The sequence below is a fragment of the Oncorhynchus clarkii genome, chromosome 18 (assembly GCF_045791955.1).
Source record: "Oncorhynchus clarkii lewisi isolate Uvic-CL-2024 chromosome 18, UVic_Ocla_1.0, whole genome shotgun sequence".
Taxonomy (NCBI): domain Eukaryota; kingdom Metazoa; phylum Chordata; class Actinopteri; order Salmoniformes; family Salmonidae; genus Oncorhynchus; species Oncorhynchus clarkii.
Window position 1 is genome coordinate 61,116,988 of NC_092164.1, and position 12,184 is coordinate 61,129,171.

General features: G+C 44.9%; 1 protein-coding gene across 1 annotated transcript in view; it reads left to right on the top strand.

The window, feature by feature from the left end:
• LOC139373812 (solute carrier family 45 member 4-like) overlaps positions 1–11,926 on the top strand; it is a 65,746-nt gene extending 53,820 nt beyond the window's left edge. The window contains exons 5-9 of the mRNA XM_071114830.1: positions 4,721–4,900; positions 5,020–6,188; positions 6,477–6,576; positions 7,204–7,415; positions 10,603–11,926. Coding sequence (XP_070970931.1) covers positions 4,721–4,900; positions 5,020–6,188; positions 6,477–6,576; positions 7,204–7,415; positions 10,603–10,962 — 2,021 coding nt within the window. The 3' untranslated portion in view covers positions 10,963–11,926. The remainder of the gene's footprint in view (positions 1–4,720; positions 4,901–5,019; positions 6,189–6,476; positions 6,577–7,203; positions 7,416–10,602) is intronic.
• The last annotated feature ends 258 nt before the right edge of the window (positions 11,927–12,184 follow it).

A 12,184-nucleotide genomic window follows, 5' to 3' on the forward strand; every position in this document is an offset into this window, starting at 1 on the left:
TACCAGTCGGTGTAAATGCATTTGACTGGTCATGCTTATCGGTCTATAGGTAATTTGCATAATTGAGTGTAATTAAATTGGTGCATGTGTACAGTATATTTGTTATGTATCTTACTTATTACACGCATACAGATACATCTGTCAGACAGAGCGAGAGCTGCTGCCACAGCATCTCAAACAGCAAAAGCATAGGCAACAGAAGGCAGGCTTCATCAGCGTATCACACACCACTTTGCAATGAGCTGGAGGCAGTATGCATTTTAAAAACATATACTTAATTGTTTGAAACCTTTTATGTCTTACCTTGCTTCAAAAGTAGCCTATAGTCAAAATCAGACCATATCAGTAGAGGCAATTATCTGATATCAACTTTCTTTCATTGTCCAGTAGCCAAAGGAACAATCCTAGTCATATTAGCAACCCATGCTAGTTGTTGCGTATTAGTGAAAGGGAAACGTGGCGATACCTAGTCAGTTGTGCAACTGAATGCATTCAATTGAAATGTGTTTTCCTCATTTAGTTCTCCCCTCTTTCTACATTTCTAACGGATATGTTCATCTCTGTCACGTGAAACCGCTCGCATATGGGGTGTGCTTTTGACAACAGTGTTTTAATAGCATAAGGAACATTCACGCGTAGGCTTCCTGCCTTGTGTACGTTGCTGTGCTTATAATATGAATGAATATTAAGAAATAATAGTTTATCAACATTATAAAGTTAAACGTTCTGATCTGTTGCATCAGACTTTTTTTTTTTTTTGTAGCCTAGGCCTACTGGTTGTATGAACTTGGGATCTATCGTGTGTGTGTGTGTGTGTGGTGTGTGTGTGTGTGTGTGGCTCAGTTACTAAAGCATGGCACTTGCAATGCCAGGTTTGTGGTTTTGATTCCCACGTGGGACCACTATGGGGAAAATGTCTGCACTCCCTACTGTAAGTCTCTCTGTATAAGAGTGGGTCTGCTACATGACTGAAATGTGAATCAGAGAGAGAGAGACATGATTGAGTTCACAGAATAGACTAATTATGTTCTCTGTTGTTATCAGTGATAGCAGCTAGACCGTCCGGCAGGCTTTCTGCCTCACCTAATAAGCCCTCTTCTGGAGTGTAATATGAAGCATATTGAATTGAAAAGTAGCTCTCTCTGTGGTTCTCCTGAGTTTAGATTAGGTCAGGAAAAAGCCTGATTCTATAACTTCAATTCTGTTCTAATGCAACGTGACCAAAAGTTTCACATCCTACATTAGGCAGCCATCGGCTTTGGTAAATTCATTATCAGTGGAAGTGACCCTAAGTGCCTCACACTGTGCAGGCGAAAGAGAGGAGGGATCCATTTTGCTCCGTGCTTTAAAGGTTCAGCAGAGGAGAAGATCGATAGATAACCCACAGAGTTGTTTTGCTGCCGGCTTCAGGACAGTCCACCAAGTAGGACTGAAGAGTTGGGTAGTAGTGGAAGAGAGAGGACAAGTAGCTTTATTTTCTCTGCTTGCTGGAGATGTGGCTCCATGGGTCACTGAACAAACTGACAAGTTTGACAGGTCCTGGATTTCAATTGGATTTGATTTAGTTGGCCCGTGTGGCTTTGAAGAGTGTTGGAGCGAGGTGTATGTACGTGTGTGTTGGCTCAGTGCCCTCGTCGTAGCCCTCCCAGAGCAGCTATTGTTTTGCATCGTCACCCCTATCTCAGGTCCCAGTAACTTGCTGAGAAACAGAAGCAGCAAGGCTACAGACTCCTGTGTCCGCTGACCTGCTGGGCCGGGCGGTGTGTGTGTGTGAACCGTCATTCTCCGTGACATGGGAAAGGACTGGGAACCAGTTCACAGGGAAACGTTTCCTGTTGGGCCCTCCTTCTTACCTTTCAATGCCTATCTGGAGCTACTTCCTGTCTCCAGCGCTAGCTCACTGCGCGTCACCCCATCAGCCATTCCATTGTCAGGAAGAAAGGCTTTTCTTACTACGTACACACTGACTACACACAGACTGACTACACACAGACTGACTACACACAGACTGACTACACACTAACTACACACTGACTGACTACACACAGACTGGCTACACACTAACTACACACTGACTACACACAGACTGACTACACACTAACTACACACAGACTGACTACACACAGACTGACTACACACAGACTGACTACACACAGACTGACTACACACAGACTCAGTACACACAGACTCAGTACAGACTTCTTTCTTCAACTTGTATACCTCTCTTCCTCATCTGTGGTCGTTGTTGATTAGCTAAATATTTTCAAAATAGCATTTCCCCTTTAATAAGAAGGTCTGAATGATGACTTGTTTGTTGTTGTGTGTGGGGAGTTCCTCTGGGCTCAATTATGATGGAAATTCACTACTAGGAGTTTACGTTCCCAGTGAAATTGACACTAATGGCGCTTACGATAAGGCTTTGGCTTTGTTTTGTTTTACGGCAATGAAACACAAGCTTTCATGTCTAGTTTGTATTATAAATTATATTTTGATGAATAAGATGCTTGTTGATAACTCTGCATTGGTGTGACCAGAACAGGAGTGTTCCAATGAGGTTACATCTAGATGAAGTAACATCTAGATGAGGTAACATAGATGAGGTAACATCTAGATGAGGTAACACATAGATGAGGTAACACATAGATGAGGTAACATCTAGATGAGGTAACACATAGATGAGGTAACATCTAGATGAGGTAACACATAGATGAGGTAACACATAGATGAGGTAACATCTAGATGAGGTAACACATAGATGAGGTAACATCTAGATGAGGTAACACATAGATGAGGTAACACATAGATGAGGTAACACATAGATGAGGTAACACATAGATGAGGTAACACATAGATGAGGTAACATCTAGATGAGGTAACACATAGATGAGGTAACACATAGATGAGGTAACACATAGATGAGGTAACACATAGATGAGGTAACACATAGATGAGGTAACATCTAGATGAGGTAACACATAGATGAGGTAACACATAGATGAGGTAACACATAGATGAGGTAACATCTAGATGAGGTAACACATAGATGAGGTAACATCTAGATGAGGTAACATCTAGATGAGGTAACATCTAGATGAGGTAACACATAGATGAGGTAACACATAGATGAGGTAACACATAGATGAGGTAACATCTAGATGAGGTAACACATAGATGAGGTAACACATAGATGAGGTAACACCTAGATGAGGTAACACCTAGATGAGGTAACATCTAGATGAGGTAACACATAGATGAGGTAACACATAGATGAGGTAACATCTAGATGAGGTAACACATAGATGAGGTAACATCTAGATGTGCTCTGTAGCCATAAGGGTACATATGATCCAGTCAACCTTGACGTGTGTTTCCTGGTCTGTGAGGTGACATATGTAATAAATGTCAGTGTGTGCCATGAACCAATGTCCTTTGGGGTAATACTAAACCTCTGGATAAGACAGAGGTCTCTCTCACAGCTTGTGCCAGACACAAGGGCAACGAGAGTAGCCACACACCACGCAAGGCGTTATTGGAAATGGGCTATGAATGACCTAGGGTATATGGTGGTGTGTCAGGGTTTCCGTTAGCCAGCAATAGCCGGATTTGGGTCTAAAAATAAATCAATAGAACAGCCGATAAATCAAATTGACGTTAGACAGGAGAAGAAGAAAAACAATCGAATGGCTTTTTAGCCTCTTAATTGGTGGAAATGATTTTGACTGGTCTTGTTTATTATAGGTTCATTTGCATAATTTAATGGAATTAAATTGCCGTGTGTGTGTATAGTATATTTGTTATGTATGTTATCATCTGAACAGAGTACAGATACAGAGCCTTTGAGCAGACAAATCTGTCAGACAGTTGAGAGCTGCTGCAGCATCTCAAACAGCAAATACATAGGCAACGGAAGACAGGCTTCCTCAGCACGTTACATACATTTCTACATTTCTAAGGGTTATTTTCATCTGTCACATGAAACCTCTTTGCATATGGGGTGCGCTTTTGACTGTGTTTTCCGCTAATAGTATATTCGCACGTAGCCTCCTGACTTGTGAGCGTTGCTAATGGTTTATCAACATTTTAAAGTTAAGTGTTCTGGTCTGTTGCATCAGACTCATTGCTTTTTAATGTAACGTGTTTTTATGTAGCCTAGGCCTACTGGTTGTATAAACTTGGGATCTATTGTGTGTGTGTCCTGTGTGTGTACCCTGTGTGTGTATGTGTGTGTCCTGTGTGTTTGTGTGTAAGAAGGCCTCTACCCACTAATCGGGTATCGATTGACATGTGCAAATCTCTCTCAATCTCTCTCTCCATCTCTCTCTCTCCACCTCTCTCTCATCTCTTTATCTCTCTTTTCATCTCTCTCTCAATCTATCTCATCTCTCCATCTCTCTTTTCATCTCTCTCTCGCTCTATCTCTCTCCATCTCTCCATCTCTCTATCAACTCTCTCCATCTCTCCTTCTCTCTATCAACTCTCTCTCCATCTCTCTCTCCATCTCTCTCTCTCTCTTTTCATCTCTCTCTCCCTATCGATCCAGCAGTGTGCTCCTAGTTGGAGAGCTGAAAGGAACTAAGATGGGTATTGCTTTTCAATATATGTATAATGGAATGGAATGGTCTCTGTGTCCAACTTTCTCTCTGTCTGTGAATTAGGTCTATGGTTTTCTGAACCTGTTATACCGGCTCGGATACTAACTCAGTCTCTGGTTGTGGTCAAGGTCTTGCCGTCGGCGACGTGCCAAATAACCAGCCCATAGGGATCGTTCTGACGGTGCTCGGAGTGGTGGTGCTGGACTTCAGTGCAGACGCAACAGAGGGTCCCATAAGGGCCTACCTACTAGATGTGGCAGACACTGAAGAACAAGACATGGCCCTCAACATCCACGCCTTCTCCTCTGGTATGACACACGTCTTAGTAGCAGGATATTTCCATCACATACCTGTGTCTGTAATGTCTGTGAAAGTTTTGATAGATTGAATATTCTCAAACAGGAAATGATGTGTGTGTCTGCGCCAGGTTGTGGGGGAGCGGTGGGCTACGCGCTGGGCGGTCTGGACTGGACCCACACCTTCCTGGGCTCAATCTTCAAGTCCCAGGAGCAGATCCTCTTCTTCTTCGCCGCCATCTTGTTCACCATCTCGGTGGCTCTGCATCTGTTCAGCATCGAGGAGCAGCGGTACAGCCCCCAGCAGGACCGGCTGGACGAGGAGGCTGACGCCGCCTCCTCCACTGTCAACACGGTCAACGACACCCTGGGGAAGCTCCACGGCCACAAAACCCCCCACATGGAGCTCATTGGAGAGGACGACATCTACGACCCTTGTGACCGTTACGAGTTCTACGGAGAGGGGGGCGAGGACGGGCGCTCGTTGCGCGACATTAACATGGACTTCCTGGATGTGGAGATGGTGAGGTCCAAGTCTGACTCTGTGCTGCAAATGGCCGATGCAACACTAGATCACCTGGACCACGAGGCTCTGTTCCTGCGCCACATCGAGCCCTCCATCTTCGCCGACCACCTGTCATCCTACCACGGCTCTCCACCACGCCGCAGCAGCAGCACAGGCAGCCAGGACCTCCTCAAAACCTCTAAAAAGATCTGCCGGCTGTCCCAGTTTCTGCAGGAGCAGGACCGCGACGGGGAGGAGGAGCTGCTCAACAACCAGGTCAACGAGCAGAAGACGCCCAACGGCCGGGCGCACGCCAACGGCTTGGGCCAGGGCGCCAACGGGCACGCCCGCTCAGTCATGAAGAACTCGGCCAGCACCAACGCCTCCACGCGGCACCGCCGCCACATCTTCTACCGCCAGCCGTCCTGCACATTTTCCTACTACGGCCGCGTGGGCTCCCACCGCTACCGCTACCGGCGAGCCAACGCTGCGCTGCTCATCAAGTCCTCGCGCAGCTTGAACGACATCTACGAGGTGCAGCGGAGACAGAAGAGGAGACAGCAGAACCCCAGAGCGCGCCACCAGTCAGGCAACACCAACTCCAGCGGGGACACAGAGAGTGAGGAGGGGGAGACGGAGACCACGGTCAGGCTGCTGTGGCTGTCCATGCTGAAGATGCCTCCAGAGCTGATGAGGCTGTGTGTCTGTCATCTCCTCACCTGGTTCTCCATCATCGCTGAGGCCGTCTTCTACACTGACTTCATGGGCCAGGTCATCTACCACGGAGACCCCACGGTAAGGCTGCTGGGACTCCAAGGTCATTGTGTCACGTTGTTATAAAGCCAATTGTATTTATTTTGGGCAAAGTTTTCTTTTTGGGGCATAAATGTACATATCCTTATCTTCTGCAAATAAAAAACTATTGATCACACAAAAAAACTCACTCCACACCAGATTTTCCTGCCGACCTGTGATTTGAACCTGCTAAACTCTGGTTGCTCGCCTGCTTCTCTAATCTCTGGGCTACCAGCCTCACATTCTCTCTCAGTAACCAAGCTGAGTTGTTTTATCTTCTCTCTCCAGGCTCCTGCTAACTCCACGGATCTGCAGAACTACCACAAAGGAGTTCAGATGGGCTGCTGGGGGCTGGTCATCTACGCCCTGACAGCTGCCTCCTGCTCAGGTCACCAGTCACTGAGTTGAATGGTGGATGAAAGGAAGGAAGGAAGGATGGATGGATGGATGGACGGACGAATGAGCGAACGAGTGAACAAAAAAATAAATGAAGTGACCAATGAATGAATGAGCGCACATGCCCATACACAGACATGTGCAGGCCGTGTGCTTTGAAGCAGCCATAAAAACGGTAGTGAACAATGTGCACACAGTCTTCAGCCAAGGTGCTATCTGTGGCTCTGTTCACATGCTGGAGGGTTTGACCGTGATGAGCTAGTGAGCTGAGACGACCTGTACAAGTACAGTCAGACAACTCACAAAGAGCTGTACAGGAACCCAGGATCTAAACACCCAGAGGAATGTTGTACTAGCTACTGGTCACTAAATCATGACCAGTAGTGTGGATAACACTGAAACCAACTTATTCCAGGCCACATGAAATCTAGGTTTCCAGCATCGCCCATGTGCTTTCACTTCTGCTTTGCATGTTCTTTGGGGTTTTAGACTGAGTATCTTGTAAAACACTTTGTGACACCTGCTGACCTAAAATGGGCTTTATAAAATACATTTGATTTAGCATCTCCTTGTTTATATTCCCAAATGCTTATAAACGATTCTATTCTGTTGTTTGCAGCCGTACTGCAGAAGTACCTGGACAACTTTGACCTGAGCATCAAGGTCATCTACGTCTTGGGTACGCTGGGCTTCTCCATCGGTACAGCTGTCATGGCCATCTTCCCCAATGTCTACGTCTCCATGGTGATGATCAGCAGCATGGGCATCATCTCCATGAGCATCTCCTACTGCCCTTATGCCCTCCTGGGACAATACCATGAGATGAAAGAGGTAAGGATCTATACTAGTTAGTAGACACACTGATATAACAGGTTAGTTAGTTTCACACTGATATAACAGGTTAGTTAGTAGACACTGATATAACAGGTTAGTTAGTTTCACACTGATATAACAGGTTAGTTAGTAGACACTGATATAACAGGTTAGTTAGTTTCACACTGATATAACAGGTTAGTTAGTTTCACACTGATATAACAGGTTAGTTAGTTACACACTGATATAACAGGTTAGTTAGTAGACACTGATATAACAGGTTAGTTAGTAGACACTGATATAACAGGTTAGTTAGTAGACAATGATATAACAGGTTAGTTAGTAGACACTGATATAACAGGTTAGTTAGTAGACACTGATATAACAGGTTAGTTAGTTTCACACTGATATAACAGGTTAGTTAGTTACACACTGATATAACAGGTTAGTTAGTAGACACTGATATAACAGGTTAGTTAGTATACACTGATATAACAGGTTAGTTAGTATACACTGATATAACAGGTTAGTTAGTAGACATTGATATAACAGGTTAGTTAGTATACACTGATATAACAGGTTAGTTAGTAGACACTGATATAACAGGTTAGTTAGTAGACACTGATATAACAGGTTAGTTAGTAGACACTGATATAACAGGTTAGTTAGTATACACTGATATAACAGGTTAGTTAGTAGACACTGATATAACAGGTTAGTTAGTAGACACTGATATAACAGGTTAGTTAGTAGACACTGATATAACAGGTTAGTTAGTAGACACTGATATAACAGGTTAGTTAGTATAGACTGATATAACAGGTTAGTTAGTAGACACTGATATAACAGGTTAGTTAGTAGACACTAATATAACAGGTTAGTTAGTTACACACTGATATAACAGGTTAGTTAGTAGACACTGATATAACAGGTTAGTTAGTTACACACTGATATAACAGGTTAGTTAGTATAGACTGATATAACAGGTTAGTTAGTAGACACTGATATAACAGGTTAGTTAGTATAGACTGATATAACAGGTTAGTTAGTATAGACTGATAATGCCCCTGGGGGTACACCAAATAAAAATGTGATTCACATAAAAAAAGATATATTTAAAAACAGATATATTTAAAAAAATATATATATTTAAAAACAGATATATTTAAAAACAGATATATTTAAAAAAATATATATTTAAAAAAATATATATTTAAAAAAATATATATTTAAAAAAAGATATATTTAAAAACAGATATATTTAAAAAAATATATATTTAAAAACAGATATATTTAAAAAAAGATCTTCATATTTTTCAACAGGGCAATACATTTGGGTGAGGTTTTTTTCTCGCCCGAGTTGCCTCATTTCCCTGCCAAAAATTAAATTAAACCATCCCGTGTTCAGTGAAATAACAACACAATGTCAAATACAGGCAGCCTAGTCAAATAATGAACATCCAATCATGTTACTCTCTCGCGGGAATTCCAGCCAAACGTAGCTGCTGCTCATTCCGTTTGCTCAAAAATGTATAAATTATTTTAAAAAGTAAGGCCAGCTCTACTGGTAGTACTGCTACTACCTGCAGTACAACACCTGTACCTGTCGACGACACAAAGTGGCTCTGCTTCCACAGCACATCCAATGCTAGCATCAGTAATTCTACATTTGTTGTTATCTCTCTTCTCTCCCTCTCTACTATCCTCTCTCTTTTCTCCCTCTCTCTTCTCTCTCTTCTCTCCCTCTCTCTTCTCTCACTCCCTCTCTCTACTCTCCCTCTCTCCCTCTCTCTACTCTCCCTCTCTCTCTACTCTCCCTCTCTCTACTATCCCTCTCTCCCTCTCTTCTCTCCCTCTCTACTATCCTCTCTCTTCTCTCCCTCTCTCTTTTCTCTCTTCTCTCCCTCTCTCTACTCTCCCTCACTCCCCTCTCTACTCTCTTCTCTCCCTCTCTACTCTCTTCTCTCCTCTCCCTCTCTCTACTCTCTTCTCTCTACTCTCCTCTCTCCTCTCCTCTCCTCTCTCTACTCTCTTCTCTCCTCTCCCTCTCTCTTCTTTCCCTCTACTCGCTGCTCTCTCTACTCTCCCTCTCTCCCTCTCTCTACTCTCCCTCTCTCTACTGTCCCTCTATCTACTCTCTCTACTTTCCCTCTTTCTACTCTCTCTACTATCCCTCTCTCTACTCTCCCTCACTCCCCTCTCTACTCTCCTCTCTCTTCTCTCCTCTACTCTCTCTTCTCTCTTCTCTCTACTCTCTCTCTCCTCTCCTCTCCTCTCTCTACTCTCTTCTCTCCTCTCCCTCTCTCTTCTTTCCCTCTACTCGCTGCTCTCTCTACTCTCCCTCTCTCCCTCTCTCTACTCTCCCTCTCTCTACTGTCCCTCTATCTACTCTCTCTACTTTCCCTCTTTCTACTCTCTCTACTATCCCTCTCTCTACTATCCCTCTCTCCCTCTCTTCTCTCCCTCTCTACTATCCTTCTCCCTCTCTACTCTCTTCTCTCTCTCTCTCTCCCTCTCCCTCTCGCTGCTCTCTCTACTCTCCCTCTCTTTACTATTCCTCTCCCTCTCTCTTCTCTCCCTCTCTCTTCTCTCCCTCTCTCTTCTCTCCCTCTCTCTACTGTCCCTCTCTCTACTCTCTCTACTCTCCCTCTCTCTACTATCCCTCTCTCTCTCCCTCTCTCTACTCTCCCTCTCTCCCTCTCTCTCCCTCTCTCTCCTATCCTCTCTCTTCTCTCTCTCTCTCTTCTCTCTCTTCTCTCCCTCTCTCTACTATCCCTCTCTACTCTCCTCTCTCTTCTCTCCCTCTCTCTACTTTCCCTCTCTCTACTCTCCCTCGCTGCTCTCTCTACTCTCCTCTCTTCTCTCCCTCTCTCTACTCTCCCTCACTCCCCTCTCTACTCTCTTCTCTCCCTCTCTCTTCTCTCACTCTCTCTACTCTCCCTCTCTCTACTCTCCCTCGCTGCTCTCTCTACTCTTCTCTCTCTTCTCTCTCTTCTCTCTCTACTCTCTCTCACTCCCCTCTCTACTCTCCTCTCTCTACTCTCCCTCTCTCTTCTCTCCCTCTCTACTCTCCCTTGCTGCTCTCTACTCTCCCTCTCTCTACTATCCCTCTCTACCGCTCTCTACCGCTCTCTTTTCTCCCTCTCTCTTGTCTCCCTCACTCTTCCCTCTTCTCCCTCTCACCTCTCCCCTCCCTCTCTCCCAGTACATCCACCACAGCCCGGGGAATTCCAAGCGGGGCTTCGGCATCGACTGTGCCATCCTGTCGTGCCAGGTGTACATCTCCCAGATCCTGGTGGCGTCGGCGCTGGGCGCAGCAGTGGACGCCACGGGTAGTGTGCAGGTCATCCCCATGGTGGCGTCCGGCGGCTCCTTCCTGGGTTTCCTCACCGCCTGGTTCCTGGTCATCTACCCATGTCACGGCGACGCGGAGGCCAAGGGCGAGCAGAAGGCTCTAACAAGACCCGTGTCCGATAACAGCGTCACGGAGAAACCCAGCGTTCTAAAACTGACAAAGAAGGGTGCCACCACTACGTGTAAAGTGCAGTGCGAGTCCACTCTGTAATTTGATGTCATCGGCAATTAACTGGAAAGGTCGGAGCTTATTGTAACCATAGCAATGCAACGATCATCAAAAAATTCAAACCGACATTCCTTTTTTACAACCGGGCCATTGCCACCCAATAATCTGCTGATGGCATGGGCTTGACCGACCTCTTTCTCAAAGACACACATGGGCCATGATGTGTTAAGGTTTTGACTTGTATTTCATTTAATTTGGGGCCTGTCTCTCGCTCGTCACGGTCTAAGGACTGTGGTGTGGCGAGGAGAGGACAGGCGTCTCTCCCTCTCAGGGCCACCAGGGGCTGCGATCGAGGCGGTCCAACTGGACAGGACAGATCAGGGGACGGTGGATACACATGCGACCGACGTTCACGCGCTGAACTGGGATCTCTGGAAAAAGACATGCACTTCACTCTCACTTCCATTCAAGGGTCAAGATGAAGGAAAAGACGAAGAGTCTCTAAGACATATTATATTCTTCTAATAAGTGAAGCGTTTGAAAATGCAGAAAATTGCTCTTGATTGAACATGATTATTTAGTTTACTTTCCTCTATATATTTTTGACATTATGTTGCAGAAGGACATTGTTATCACCAAATGGGACAGGCCTGGTATCATTTACAGGGTTGATGTATTACTTTTTGGACTTAAAAGGTTTTTAGTGGCTTTAAGAGGAAACTGCACATGTATAAGGAGGTGATTTCTCAGTTAGGAGAGGAGGGGGAGGAAGGCATTGTTTGGTAAATCAATCAGTTCTCCTAATTATTGAATTTCTAACTGTTATGACATACTAAATTGTAATAAGACCAGTTACACCATGTGCCAAACTCATTCCACACAGAGCCGAGTGTCTGCTGGTTTTCGCTCCTTCCTCGTACTTGATTGATACATTTAGGTCACTAATTAGTAAAGAACTCCCTCTCACCTGGTTGTCTAGGTCTAAATTGAAAGGAAAAACTAAAAACGCCAGACACTCGACCCTCCGTGGAATGAGTTTGACACACCTGAGTTACACTATATCAACTGTACACAAGCATTTCCCCAAACTCGCTCCTGGGGACCACAAGGGGTGCCCGTTTTGGTTTTTGATCTAGCACTACACAGCTGGTTCAAATAACGAATTCATCATCAGGCTTTGATTATTTGAATCAGGTGTGTAGTGCTAGATCAAAAACCAAAACGGGCACCCCTTGTGGTCCCCAGGAGCGAGTTTGGGGAAATG